Source organism: Artemia franciscana, chromosome 18 (assembly GCF_032884065.1).
Source record: "Artemia franciscana chromosome 18, ASM3288406v1, whole genome shotgun sequence".
Lineage (NCBI taxonomy): Eukaryota > Metazoa > Arthropoda > Branchiopoda > Anostraca > Artemiidae > Artemia > Artemia franciscana.
This window is the reverse complement of record NC_088880.1, coordinates 2,260,529-2,276,419: the sequence shown is the minus strand read 5'-3', so window position 1 is coordinate 2,276,419 and position 15,891 is coordinate 2,260,529. Positions and strand designations below refer to the sequence as shown.

The following is a 15,891-nucleotide window of genomic DNA, read 5'->3' as shown; positions in this document are numbered from 1 at the left end:
AAACCTTCCAAAATTTGCGTTAGGTTTAGATTAAAACTCCAATATTGGAATTGTCATAAATGGAAACCCCATTTAAAAGATTCACTGCGCCCCAAGCACAAGTTTGGAGGAATAGGAAGATAGGTCTGAAAACCAAGATTAGAATATTGGAAGCTACAGTGATGACAGTGGTTAAATAGTTCCGGAGAAGCATGGGTTCTCTGGAAAGTGGATGACAATTTACTAGATGTTATCCAGAGAAATTGCCTACGGATTGTTCTGGGTACCCGGCTGACTGACCGTATTTCAAACAGTAGGCTGTACGAAAAGTGTGGTTCCATCACGCGTTTAGGGCTATAATGAGTGAAAGGTTGAGATGGCTAGGGCACGTTCTGCCAAAGACTGTCATTTTTGGCTTACCGTCTAGGGCTAAACAGAAAGCAGGTCGTCCGTTGCTGGGGTGGGAGAATGCTATATAGAAAGATTTAAAGAAAATAGGAACTTCCTGGGAGGGTGTAAAGAGAGAGGCTTTGAACAGATTCGGATGTAGGAGGAGCGTGCGTAGCTGTGTTGGCCTCGGGTGGCTTGGTGCTGTGTTGAGTTGTTAGAAGTAGTAATAGTTCATGTGCAAGATGATATATCACATATATCTTTTGAAAAGCTGCAGTTATATGGTATAATATCGTATTTGAGCGGCCAAGATAGTTGAATCTACGTTGTTTCTCCTTTACTAGGCTCCTGAAGTCAAAGACTTTTTCCTGCATCTGATATAAATTTCTTTTTCCAATAAAACACAAACGAGACTCAGGCCACTTAGAAGTTTAAGAGGAAAGAGACGGAAGAGGATAGAACCACCCTTAGTGATGTGTTATTAATGTCTTCGCTGTGATTTTGTTATGTGATTATTTTGTGATTTTGTTATGTGATTATTTTGTGATTTTGTTATGTGATTATTTTGTGATTTTGTTATGTGATTATTTTGTGATTTTGTTATGTGATTGCCATGACAAGTAAACACACACTGCTTGAAGTCAAGCAGAAAAAACCAAAAAAAAAACAAAATCACAGAAAAAAAAACAATAAAAAAACAAAAAAAAGGCAAGACGAATATTTTGGCGTTCATTAGTATTTGGATAAAAAATATTTAAAACAGCAATTTCCCTGCCTTGTGTGAATATTTGGTTGCCATATTGGATTTGTTTTCAAAGGCAACAACTTAGTTCATCAGACGTGAGTTTCTCTCGTATTTTATTATTCTTTGTATAGTGCTTGTGTATTTTTTATCTATATATGCTTTCTTCTAGTTTTAAGTAATTTTCAAATCTACTTTATTTCTCCTCTTTTTTCTCGCTTAGCAAGGCTTCTGAATATGAAGCCAAATATTTATTAATATTTTTTTCTCATTAATATGTAAAAAAAAAGTCATTAATATTTGACTCAAAAAGCTTCTTTTTTTCTTAAGTTCTGCCCATTTTTATATTTTCATTGAATTTTAATTGGAAACATGTTTTGAACATAAACTTCAAATTGAAATTTTTTTTTTTAGTACTCAACATATCAAAAAATTAAAGTTCAAACGGCTGCTAAGAAAAAAAGAAGAAATAAACACATAATTGTAAGTAAATGACTTAACTCTATAGTTCCTAATTTCTACTTATAAGATACTTATATAATACTCCTAAAATATTTTATAAATTACAGAAGAATAAAGTACACAAATAAGAAATCTTCATTACAGGTTGAGACTATTGGGGATGCTTATTGCGTAGCAGCTGGTTTGCATCGCCCAAGCGCAACACATGCTCAACAAGTTTGCTGGATGGCACTGCGCATAGTTGAATCTTGTAGAGATCATCAAACGCCAGATGGCCAGCCAATAAAGGTAAACTCTTATATGAAGGGTGTCTCAAAGCCCTTGCTTTTTTTTGCTTTTTGCAAAAAATCAGACGTTATTAGTATGTTTAGGGGAAAGATTTATTGGCCATTCGATGAATTAAAATGTATTTATTAAGAAGCAATTGCGCCTCCTAAACAGAGGTATAATGAGTATATCCAAGATTTATCCAAGGCACAAAATGTACACAGTTTGCATAAATGAACCAATATATATATATATAGCATATATAAATTCCTCAAAAATTCCGCCAAAACATTTTCCCCTGTTAGAAGTTCAAATATTTGAGACTAACATAATTATGCCTGAAAATGAGTTGAGAGAAATTGTGCTGAGTTTTCTTAAGCAACATTTGAGTTTCATATTATTATGGCTTCTGGCTTGTGAGTTTTGTAAATCCAAAGCAACTATATCAATATTCAAGATCAAGATCATCAGTAGTCTCTTGTACTAGCATTTTCTGGCCCTCCCCTAAATCATCTTCTTCTAATTCCTAAGAGCCAAAGAATATATCATCTCCCTTATGGGGCGGTTGATGCTTAACTCTTTGTTCAGTTAACATAACACTTGCTTCTTATATGCATACTACATTTAAAAAAACAAGTTTTTTCAACTGAAATTAACGAGCAAAATTAAAACTTAAAACAAATAGAAATTATTCAGTATATGAATGGGCTGCCTACTCCTTAATACTCCTCTCTTCATGCTAAGGTTTTTCAGTACTTTTAAAAAATAGTTATTCTAATTAAGCAGTCATTGTGTTTCAGGAGTCGCTCTTTAAGAATTCGGACAAAGAATCTAACTTTAGCGTAAAAAGAGGGATATTGAGGAGGAGGCATCCCCATCACATACAGAATAATTTCTGTTCGTGTTGATGTTGTTCCTTACTTCCAGTTGGAATTTTCTATTTTTTTTTTTTTAGTTTTTGATCGTTTTCCAAACAACGCAGGGAAACTTGTCACCCTCCATGGGCATTCTACTTGCCAAGAAAAATTATTCCATCTAAAGCTCCCCCACGTAGAATTTTCATCCAGGAAAATGGCTTTCTTAAAATTTAGAGTAAACGGCTTCGGGAAAAAGGGTCATGGGAGAAGGTTAGCAGCACTCCGGTATTTTTGGTTACTTAAAAAGCACTCGAACATTTGATTTCTGATCAAATGAGTGCTCGTCCGATCTTGTAGGATTCCTGGTTTGGTACGATCACCCCAGGAAAAAAAAAAATAAATACACATCAGTGATCTTTCTTTTGGCAAAAAAAACTGCAAATTTCTATATTTCGTACATAGGAGCTTGAAACCTCAACAGAAGTGTTATCTAATATACTGAATCTGATTTTTTTTTTTTTTTTTTTTTTTTTTTTTTTTTTTATGTAAAAGTTGTATGAAGCTTGTAAATTTTCATGTAAAAAAGCTGTATGAGGTGGGTAAATTTTTCGAGCCAAATTTTCCTGCTCGACTGATTCAAATAGTTTCTTTGCAATCCCTTCATTTAAATCAGGGAGAAGCTCAAAATAAATAAAACTCACAGATTTCAAGAACGAAAGTATAATGAAATGTATTTATACCACCATTCTGCTTTTTCAATTTATTTTTGTTGATACGACACTTAATCATCAATTCATCAATATGAATTAAGCCCGGTTTTGTACTCACCTGTTCTTTTTTGCGGCCTTGAGAAAAATACCGTTGGACCGTAAAAAAATTATTATTGTTTGCGCCCCCTTATCAAAGATGGGAGGAAGTATAGCATGTTGTTTAATGCTCAGAATGCAATGCCATTTTCTTTTTAGGCAATTTTAGAGTTTATATGTCAAAATTAAAATTAAAAGGGCTGTATCCATAGAAACGGCTTTATTGTTAGTAGGTCGACCTTTATCAGTAGGAAAAAGGATAATAAATAAAACTTAAACTCTTATTTGTGTCTCCTGTCAAATTTATGTTTTGAATGGGCCCCACTGTCGACAAAAAACGATAAAAACGACTTTTTCATCAACAATTAATCTCCTTGCGAAGATATCAACTGAAAAAATGTTTTCCTATTAATTGAAAATAAGGAACAACATCAAAACTTAAGAAGAACAGAATTTACTCTGTATATAAGGGGGCTTCCCCTTTCTTTTATCTTCGTTCCTTACTCTAAAGTCTTAAAATTCTTTAAAATGCTTTTCATTCAAACTCAACCTTGTGTTTCATCAGTCTTTCCTGAAGAATTTTGACATAAGGTCAAACTTTAGCCCAAAGAACAAGGTTTGAGAAAGGGACGGTCCTCCCCAAATACGTAATAATTTTGTTTGTCTTAAGTTTTAAACTTGCTCCTTACTTTCGGTTTAAAAAAACTTTGTTGTGTAATTTCTAATTGTATCTCAAATTGTGCCAGGAATTCCTCATTCCTTCTCCAACGTAAAATTATCCTGGGAAAATCTCCACCCCATGGAAGGCTCCCTTGCATAGGCCCGCATAACAGGAAAACCCTGTATATCCTGATAACAAATACTATCTATGCACAAGGGGAAAATTGCGTAACTTACAACCTTTTCCCAGGGATTTTGGGGGGTGGCCTGTCTTTCCCAAATTTACAGTTGCTGGACCTTCTAGCTAAGTTAAATCAAATGGTAATCTCAAAAATTTTGATAAGATGTTTTGGTGGAAAAAGGGCGTTGGAGGGAGGCTAGTTACCCTCCATTTTTTCTAGTCGCTTGAATAGAGCACTATAATTTGATTTAAATTTAAAAGTAACCTCTCGCATTCGTCTAAGATCATTGTTTCGACTCAATCACTCCTGGTAAAAGAAAAAACAAATGAACACACACTTGTTATCTTTCTTCTGGCGAAAAACTAAAAAGAAAATCACTTTTTTGTATATAGGAACTTTGAACCTCTTCAATGGAGTTCATTGATTGGCTTACTCTAATGGTGTGATTTTCATTAGGATCCCTAGTGTTTTTTCCTCCCCTTTTCCGAAAATAAGCCAAATTTTCTCTGGCTCGTAGCGTTCAATGGGTAACATAAAACTTAATGAACTTTATTTTCTAGAAATCAGCATTGAAAGCCAATTCTTTTGATTTATTTATTGCTTTTGCTACAACGAACTGCTCGAGTCGTGTTTTATATTCTCTTACTCTATAATATAGAGTAGCTTCTATATTCTGAAAAATACGTGTTTTTTTTGTACCCATATAAAAAAAATCGTAAATTTGAAGTATCCTACTCTGTCATGGCACATATTCCCTTGCTTATTTGCTTTATTACCCAAATTAAACAGTTTCAGTTGCCTTCTGAAACAGTGTATTCAGTTGATAAAATTCAGCTTTTAGGAATTTGGTTAAATTTGACTTTTCAGGCAAATTTTTTCTGTTCTTTTTTTCTTTCCCAGGGAGCTCTTCCGTCAAGAGGTGCTTTTTAAGGCTTAAAATCGCAAATTTAAAGTGGCTGTATAACGATTTCACTTGGGAAAGCCCTACTAAAGACAGAGGGTGCATATGTATTACACCGACCTCGGCAGGGAAGTGAGGTTAGGTTAATCCCAACAAAATATACCAAAATATGATAAAAATATAATACTTTAGTAGCAAAATTATGGATAATACAAAAGAGAATTATGGAAAGCAGGCCACCAAGAGCACATTATATTAAAGACGTAACCTAACCACCTCTATATGTTAAATTTTTGATTAAAATATACCTGCAAAGTAGTTTCTCTTGGCCCGGGAAAGCCGATTATCTTCAAGTGTACAAAGAAATCCGGTTTCATTACAGATCAAGAAAAGTGTGGTCGCTATAACATGTAAGTACCAGAGAGGGCTTTAACAAGCAACAAGGCTACATCTATAGCGATTTTACAACACAACAGCAAGTCATCTAGATTGATAGTTGGATCTTGCGAAAACAACAGCCACAGAAGGTACTATCCAATGTGAATATAATTGCAACTTAAATGGCTCATTGAATTAGTGTATGAGCCTATAGTTACTTTAGTTTCGCAGAAGGAAAATTTTGGCTTTTCAAAGCAATTTAGCTGTCGAATTAAGCAATTTAGTAGCTTTGTCAAGTAATTTATCGAGCTGAAAAAAAAAATCAACTGACGTTATTCGTAAGATTAAGGGAAAGGTTCATTGGCCTTTCGATGGATTGAAATGTATCAAACAGTTCGTAGTAACGAACTGTAGTAAGGAGCGACCCGGCTCAATAGTAACCGAAACTCTAAAATGGAATTTTGAAACCGATAGTTACATAAAAAAATTGCATTTTAATGCTGACTTTAAATATATAACTTTCATCAAGATTAGTCTTACCTATCAAAAGTTACGAGCCTGAGAAAATTTGCCTCATTTTAGAAAATAGGGGAAAACAACCTCTAAAAGTCATACAATCTTAACAAAAATCACACCATCAGATTCAGCGTATCAGAGAACCTTATTGTAGAAGTTTCAAGCTCCTATCTACAAAAATGTGGAATTTCGCATTTTTTGCCAGAAGACAAATCAAGGATGCGTGTTTATTTGTTTTTTATGGCACTTGGTATTAACCAAGTGACATATAGCAATCGCAAATTCTGTCGGTCTGTCGGTCCCGGTTTTGCTACTTTAGGCACTTCCAGGCTAGGACGTTGAAATTTTGCAAGCGTATCAGGGACCGGACAAGATTAAATTAGAAATAGTCGTTTTCCCGATTTGACCATCTGGGGGGGGGGGCGTTAATTCGGAAAAATATAAAAATTGAAGTATTTTTAACTTACGAACGGTTGATCAGGTCTCAATGAAATTTGATGTTTGGAAGGATATCGTGTCTCAGAGCTGTTATTTTAAATCCCGACCGGATCTGGTGACATTGGGGGGGAGTTGGAAGGGGGAAACCTAAAATCTTGGAAAACACTTAGAGTGGAAGGATCGGGATGAATTTTGGTGGGAAAAATAATCACAAGTCCTACATACATGATTGACATAACCAGAACGGACCCGCTCTCTTTGGGGTACTTGGAGGGGGGTTTAATTCTGAAAAATTAGAAAAAATGAGGTATTTTTAACTTACGAAAGGGTGATCGGATCTCAATGAAATTTGATGTTTAGAAGTATATCGTGTCTCAGAGCTCTTATTTTAAATCCCGACTGGATCTGGCGACATTGGGGGTGGAGATGGGAGGGGGAAACCTAAAACTTGGAAAACACTTGAAGTGGAGGGATCGGGATTAAACTTGGTGGGAAAAATAAGCACAAGTCCTATATACATGATTGACATACCGGGATGGATCCGCTCTCTTTGGGGTAGTTGGGGGGGGGTTAATCCTGAAAAATTAGAAAAATGAGGTATTTTTAACTTACGAACAGGTGATCGAATCTCAATGAAATTTGATATTTAGAAGGATATCGTGTCTCAGAGCTCTTATTTTTCCGGCGACATTAAGAGGGGGGAGTTGGGAGGGGGAAACCTAAAATCTTGGAAAACACTTAGAGTGGAGGGATCGGGATGAAAATTGGTGGGAAAAATAAGAACAAGTCCTAGATACATGACTGACATAACCGGAATGGATCCGATGTCTTTGGGGTAGTTGGGGGAGGGAGGGTTAACTCTGAAAAATTAGAAAACTTGAGGTATTTTTAACTTACTAACGGATCTCAATGAAATTGGATATTTAGAAGGACATCGTGTCTCAGAGCTCTTCTGTTAAATCCCGAACAGATCTGGAGACCTTGGGGGGATTTGGGAGGGGGAACCTAAAACTTGGAAAACACTTAGAGTGGAGGGATCGGGATTAAACTTGGCGGGAAAAATAAGCACAAGTCCTAGATGCATGATTGACACAACCGGAACGGATCTGCTCTCTTTGGGATAGTTGGGGGGGGGGGTAATTTTGAAAATGAGAAAAAATGAGGTATTTTTAGCTTACGAACAGGTGATCGGATCTCAATGAAATTTGATATTTAGAAGGATATCGTGTCTCAAAACTCTTATTTTAAGTCCCGACCGGATCTGGTGACATTGGGGGGAGTTTGGAGTGGGGGAACGTGAAATCATGGAAAACGCTTAGATTGGAGGGATCGGGATGAAACATGGTGGTAAAAATAAGCAGAAATCAAAGATACATGATTTACATAATTGGAACGGATCCGCTCTATCGGGGGGGGGGGGGTTAATTCTGAAAAATTAGAAAAAATGACGTATTTTTAACTTACGAAGGATTGATCGGATCTTCATGAAACTTCATATTTAGAAGGACCTCGTGACTCAGGTCTCTTATTTTAAATCTCAACTGGATCCAGCGTAATTGGGCGGGGCAGTTGAGGGGAACCGGAAATCTTAGAAAATACTCAAAGCGGTGAGATCAGGATGAAACTGGATGGGAAGAATAAAAACGTGTCTAAGACTCGTGACTGATATAATCGGACCGGATCTGCTCTTTTTGGTGAAGTTGGGGGGGGGTAATTTTTAAAATTGAGGTATTTGTAACTTATAAAAGGGTGACCAGATCTTAATGAAATTTGATATTTAGATGGGTCTTTCGCTTTAAAGCTCTAATTTTAAATTCCAACCAGATTCTGTGACATTGGGGGGAGTTGGAAGGGGAAACCGGAATTCTTTGAAAACGTGAAATTGAGATATCTTTATTTTACGGAGAGGTGATCGGATCTTAACGAAATGTGATATGTAGAAAGAATTCAAGTCTCAGAGTTCTTTTTTCAAATCCCGACCAGATCTTTTGATATTGGGGGGGAGTTGGAGGGGGAAATCTTGGAAAACACTTGGAGTGGAGGAATCGGGATGAAACTTGGTGGATAGAATAAGCAAATGTCCTTGATACGTGATTGACGGAACCGTACTGGATTCGCTCTCTTTGGGGGAGTTGGGGGGAGGGTTTCAGTGATTTGGCGAGTTTGGTGCTTCTGGACGTAAAAATTGGTAGGCGTGTCAGGGAGCTGCACAAATTAACTTGATAAAGTCGTTTTCCCAGATTCGACCATCTGGGGGGCTAAAGGGAGAGGAAAAATTAGAAAAAATTAGGTATTTATAGCATACGAGTGGGTGATCGGATCTTAATGAGTTTTGATATTTAGAAGGACATCGTGACTCAGAGCTCTTATTTTAAATCCTGACCGGCATTTAGCCTCATATTTTCCTTTTAAATCAATCTATTGATTCATAGAATTTTGTTAGAGCTCATACCATATGATCTTTTGGCTCTTAGCTCTTCTTGCCTCGTCACAAGTGCCATATGAGCTCTTAGCTCTTGTTGTTTTTTTTCCCCAGGGGTGATCGCATCGACCCAGTGGTCCTAGAATGTCACGAGAGGGCTCACTCTAACAGAAATTAAAAGTTATAGTGCCCTTTTTAAGTTACCAAAAAATTGGAGGGCACATAGTTCCCCTCCCACGCTCATTTAATTCCTCAAAGTCACCGGATCAAAATTCTGAGATAGCCATTTTATTCACCATAGTCGAAAAACCTAATAACTATTTCTTTGGGGACGACTTACTCCCACGCAGTCCCCGTGGGAGGGGTTGACAGTTACAAACTTTGACCTGTGTTTACATATATTGATGGTTACTGGGAAGCGTACGGACGCTTTAAGGGGTATTTTTTTTGTTTGGGAGGGAGAGTTGAGGTGGGGAGTGGGGATACGTGGGAGGATCTTTCCATGGAAAAACTTCTCATGGGGGAAGAGACTTTCAATGAAGGGGGCGCAGGATTTTTTAGCATTATTTAAAAAAAGGTAATGAAAAAATAAATATGAGGAGTTTTTTTCTACTGAAAATGAGGAGCAGCATTAAAATTTAAAACGAACAGAAATTATTGCGCATATGAGGGGTTTACCTCCTCGTAATGCCTCACTCTTTACGCTAAAGTATTCTTAGTAATTTCAACTATTTATTCTACGGTCTTTGTGATTCAGAGGTCATTCTTAAGGAATTGGGACAAAATTTAAGCTTTAGTGTAAAGAGCGAGGTATCGACGAGGGTTGAACCCCCTTCAACGAGGGTTGAAGGCAAGTTCTAGTTGCCTTTTTAAGTAATCAAAAAATCGGAGGGCAACTAGGCTTCCTCCCTCTCTCCTTTTTTCTCAAAATCTTGCGATTAAAACTAGGAGAAAGGAATTTAGAAAAAAAGAAAATTCAAATTCAAATTTTGTTTTAATTATTTATGTGCGGAGAGCCAAGATCAAAACATGCATTAATTAAAAAACGTCCAGAAATTAAATAAAAAAACAAGTCTTTTTAAATGAAACAAGGAGCCACATTAAAACTTAAAACGAACACAAATTACTCCGTATATGAGAGGGGCTTTTCCTCCTCAACGCCCCGCTGTTTACGCTAAAATTTTTTGCTGTTTTAAGAAGTAGAGTTAAGAGAAAAGAGTTTTTAGTTAGAGTTAAGTTTTTTTATTTAATTTATTGAAAAGCCATTGCGCCTTCGCGCCTTCTAAACAGAGGTAAAATGTGTATATCCTAGGTTTACTTAGCCACAAAATGTTCATAATTTGTGTATATAAATTAGACATGAAATTAAATAGAATACCCCCCCCCCAAAAAAAAAAAAAAATTGGATATGATTCCCAATAATCCCTACGAAAAAAATTCAAAGCATTTCGATTTTGGCTTTTCAAAGCAATTTAGTTGTCGAATTAAGCAATTTAGTAGCTTTGTTAAGTAATTTATTGAGCTGAAAAAAATCAACTTTTATGGGGCACCTAGGTAATTTCTCCCACCATTTTTACTATATAACATGAACAGCAACGTAAATTGATAGTTAGCAAACAGTTCGTGGTAACGAACTGTAGTAAGGAGCGACCCGGCTCAATAGTAACCGAAACTCTAAAAAATGGAATTTTGATACCAATAGTTACATCAGAAGAATCGCATTTTAATGCTGATTTTAAATAGGGAGAAATACCCCCTAAAAATCATAAAATATTAACGAAAATCACACCATCAGATTCAGCATATCAGAGAACCTTATTGTAGAAGTTTCAACCTCCTATCTACAAAAATGTGGAATTTCGCATTTTTTGCCAGAAGACTGATCACGAATGCGTGTTTAGTTGTTTGTTTGTTTTTTTTTCAGGGGTGATAGTATCGACTGAATGGTACTAAAAAGTCGCGAGAGGGCTCATTCTAACGGAAATTAAAAGTTCTAGTACCCTTTTTAAGTGAACAATAAAATTGGAGTGCACCTAGGCCCCCTCCCGCGCTCATTTTTCCCAAAAGTCGCCGGATCAAAATTCTGAGATAACCATTTTATTCACCCTAGTCGAAAAACCTAATAACAATGTCTTTACGGATGACTTACTCCCCCGCAGTCCCAGTGGGAGGGGCTGCAAGTTACAAACTTTGACCTGTGTTTACATATAGTAATGGTTACTGGGAAGTGTACAGACATTTTCACGGGGATTTTTTTTTGGTTTAGGGGGAGAGCTGGGGGGGGGAACATTTCCATGGAGAAACTTCTCATGGGGGAAAAGAATTTCAAAGAAGGGGGCACAGGATTTTCTAGCATTATTTGAAAAAGCAATGGAAAAATAAATATGAAAATTTTTTTCTACTGAAAGTAAGGAGCAGCATTAAAACTTAAAACGAACAAAAATTATTACGCATATGAGGGGTTTACCTCCTTGTTATACCTCACTCTTTACGCTAACGTATTTTTAGTAATTTCAGCTATTTAGTCTACGGCCTTTGTGATTCAGAGGTCATTCTTAAGGAATTGGGACAAAATCTAAGCTTTAGTGTAAAGAGCGAGGTATCGACGAGTATATTTTTTACCAATGAAAACGTTTGTAAAAAATTAAAAGTTCTAGTTGCTTTTTTAAGTAATCAAAAACTTGGAGGGCAACTAGGCCTCTTCCCTCGCTCCTTTTTCTCAAAATCTTCCGATTAATTGCAATTAATGAACAGGCGAATTTCGTTTTAATTATTTATGTGCGGAGAGCCATGATCAAAACATGCATTAATTCAAAAACGCCCAGAAATTAAATAGAAAAAAACAAGTTTTTTTTTAATGAAAGTAAGAAGCAGCATTAAAACTTAAAATGAACAGAAATTACTCCGTATATGAAAGGGGCTTTTCCTCCTCAACGCCCCGCTCTTTACGCTAAAGTTTCTTACTGTTTTAAAAATAGAGTTAAGAAAAAGAGTCAAACTTTAGCGTAAAGAGCGGGGCGTTGAGGAGGAAAAACCCCTTTCATATTTATTTAATGTTACGTAGAAACCACTCTAGCAGTTATTGAAAGTCCTTTGTGAATATCTAACAGTCCATTTTTATTTCGATCCGGCACCATTTTCTAGGGGTTTTAAGCTGTATACTGAGATTCCCTAAACTCGTTTGAGTACTTAACCTTTACAATTAATATTAACAGAATTAATAGTTATCAATCCTGAATCAGAACTAAACGACAAATTTCATTTAGTAGATAGTTGTTTTTTTAATCCTGTTTTTAAACGTTTTACTGCTATGGGCCGTGGTTTACCCTTTAATCGGTTGCAGTTATTGCTGTAATTATGACAAAAGACTAAAATTACTTGCTGAGGCAATTTAAGAAATACTCTCTGCTTGGTGAAGTAATTTCCCTCCTTTGACCTAGAGTATTCTCTTGGATACCAAACGAAATGGGCATATTAATAGAAACGACTGACTTATTTTTGTTTACTTAAAGGGAAGGGGTAGGCAATGTGGTATGCAAAATTTTCGGGGGGAGGGGGTATTTTTTGGGTCGGAGTGCGAATAAAAAAACTTTAAAAACGCAACAAAAATTTGTTTAATGCATTTTTGTTATGTTTTTCTCAGTCCCATTTCTCTCCTGGGGGTGGGGGGGCTCAAACCCTGTAACCCCTTGGATGCGGCTTTGGCAATAGGATTTGTTCTATTTTTGTTAGTTACTTACTATTTCATTCATCAGTTGCTTGTTATTATTTATTTTCTTAATATTATTTCCTTTCCCAAATATTACGTCATGTTTCGTTTGTTACCATAAATTTTATGAGCATTTAGTTATTCTAGTATTAAGGAAGCTAAAATCTCTCTGAATGAGAAACATAAAACTAAGAGTAATAACCTACAAGACTAATTAAAATCTCTGTTTACGACTTTCAATAAAAGCTGCTGTAAAAAGTTATGCTCGTATGAGACAATAAAAATGTAATTAAGTGCAATGAACATACTGAGTTTATACTCAACCTCAACATTAGTAATAATAAATATATCCCTTCTGCTGAGGCGTGGAGAAATGCCCTACGAACGATGATGTTTCTAAAACTTAGCCAGTTTTGACGCTTAAATTGTAAAGTTTACAGTGAACTTTTCTTAAAAACATGTTGATACTGGAATCAGTTTTAGGATAAAAAGAATGTAATTTCACCTTCTTCTGTTACCAGCTTTATCGAATTAGGTTAGTATTACTGAAATATTATTGATAAAAAAGGGAAACGAAGAACGTATATTCAACCTTTGTAGCCTTCCTAACATCAATTTAGATTAGTCAACTCAGATTAGTCTTACTGATCATGTAATACTACATGATCAGTAACAGAAGGCATGCAGAAATGCCCTACGAGCGATGATGTTTCTAAAACATAGCAAGTTTTGACGCTTAAATTATAAAGTTTACACCGAACTTTTTATTTTCTTAAATACATGTTGATACTGGATTCAGTTTTAGGATTAAAAGAACGTAATTTCACCTTCTTCTATTACCAGCTTTATGAATCCAGGTTAGTTTTACTGAAATACTATTAATGAAAAAGGGAAAGGAAGATCGTATATTCAACACCTGTAGCCTATTTGTGACTAAATAAGACAGTACTTGTGACTTAAAAAAAAGCTTGTATCCATAAAAGCGCCTCAGAACCTCTAACCTCTACAGCTTGACTTAGGAGTCATTGACTCCACGTAGGAGTCACTCTATGCCATTAGGAGTGACATCGGATCTAGTTTCGTAGTGCATTTTACCATTTCAATATGTCAATTGCCTTTTTGGTTTTTTTTAGTGGCAGAGACACTCATTTGCTGAAAATATTACTCTGTTCCTCCTTGCCACTCTTATATTTCTCCCCCTCTTATTTGTCATTTACATACCAAACAGACCTACTTTAAAAACTTTCACTTATGCAACGATTTTGATTAATGTACTTATTTAACCCAAGCTCCTATAAACAAAAGTAAACAATATAAGCAAGCATAGCACATATAAGCAAGCATAGCACATATGCAAGAATAAATACAAGCACTAGCAAAGCAATCATAATCGCTACATGTTCCTTCTTTCACTTTAAATTAATTGGTTCAGAATACACCGGTACTGCACCATTTCATCACTAGCTGAGATATCATTAAATTTGTTTACATCCCGAGAAGACGCTAGGCTCGCTTCTCTATTGTGTATTTTAAGCACACATAAGGTTTGTTACAATAGGAAATCTTCTATCACACTTCACCCTTTTTTTCTTTTTTTAACGAAAACGAGAAGGCGCTAGGCTCATTTCTCTGAAATATACTCCTGGCATACACATTGCATATTTTTCACTTCGCACAACTATTTACAGGTTCAACCTCTTTGACGGGTTGATCACTCTTCCAGATAACGTTATTGCGCCGACTTGGGGAAGAGGTCCTGCTCCAAGTGTTTGAACTGAACTCTGTCCTCATTCGGTCTAGTGGTGCTGAGGAACGCAGCGGTGATCTGCTGAGATGATTTTTGGGTGGTGAAGATGATTTTTGAGCCGGAATTTCTTTATCTGGAGTAGAGAATAGGATCGAAGATATAACTGTTGGCCAACCAAGGTCTCTAGTCTCCGAGTCAATGCCAAGGTGGCTCGAGAGATGAACTCTATTTCGTCTTATGACAAACACGTTGTCTGTCTCAACTATGTAGGATCGAGGGTCCTCAGACTGGGCAATTACTATTGATTGGCTCCATTTGCCATTCTATGTCTTCTGCACGTATACAGATTTCTCTACTTCTACTGACAGAAGAGGCCTGGACGTCGCATCATACTGATACTTATGTTGTGTCTGGAGAGCTATGCGTTTCCCAAAAAGTTTTCAATTGCTGGCCACTTTCTTTTTTTAGTGGTCAGTGGTACAGGGCAGAAGTGTGCTCAATTGAGAGCTCATCAGAAACTGGAACGGCGGGGCTAGTCCATCCACGGGTGTGTTTCTTCATTTAAGCAGTCTTAGGTATGGGTCTTCACTGCTCTCTGATGCCTTCGTCATGAAGTTCATTCTGTCTGAACAGTCTTTTCCATAAGGCCTTTGAACTGGGGGTAGGTTAGACTTGATATTCTGTGAGTGAATCCCCATGTCCTGGCAAAACCTTGGAATTCAACCGAAGAATACTGAGGGCCATTGTCAGATATTAGTATAGATGGAATGCCATATCTGGCGAAATGAGATTTGAGTTGGGAGGTGACGGCCTTTGACGTACTGGAGCTGAGTTCGTCTGCTTCGAAAAAAATGGCTATGACAGTCCACTGTTACAAGATAGTCATTATTGTGGAGCAAGAATTGGTCGGATGCGACTCTTTACCTAGGAAGACATGGTATTTCGTTACTGATCATAGGCTCTCTTAGGTTTTATGGCATGTTTTTAACACATGTTTGACAACTACAAACATACTGCTGAATGTCTGTGTTCAGGCCTGGCCAGTAAACCAATATTTTGGCTCCTTGCTTCGTTTGTTTCACCCCAAGATGAGCAGCGTGGAGTTGTCTCAGAATGTCGGGCTGTAATATCTCGGGTATGACCAATCTGCTGCCTTTAAAGATGATCCCTTTGTTTGATGACAGTTCATGCTGGATATTCCAGAACGGACGTGGCTCTGACTGGTATGTTTTTCTGCTTTTCGGCCAGCCTTCATGGATTATTTTTGCCAGAATTCTGAGTTGGTTATCTTTGGAAGTTTGTTTCTGGATTAATAGGATCTTCTCATCACTTGCAGTAAGATATCTAGAGATCTGATGAATATACACGTCTATTTCTGTCGCTACTTTCTCATCGATATACGAAAGGTGGAGACAAGAAAGAGCGTCAGTGATTG

General features: G+C 36.6%; 1 protein-coding gene across 3 annotated transcripts in view; it reads left to right on the top strand.

The window, feature by feature from the left end:
- Positions 1-15,891, top strand: part of LOC136038492 (head-specific guanylate cyclase-like) — a 224,074-nt gene that overhangs the window by 122,256 nt on the left and 85,927 nt on the right. For all 3 annotated transcript variants that reach the window (XM_065721578.1, XM_065721579.1, XM_065721577.1), the window contains one exon: positions 1,718-1,861. In XM_065721578.1, the coding sequence (XP_065577650.1) occupies positions 1,718-1,861 (144 nt within the window). The remainder of the gene's footprint in view (positions 1-1,717; positions 1,862-15,891) is intronic.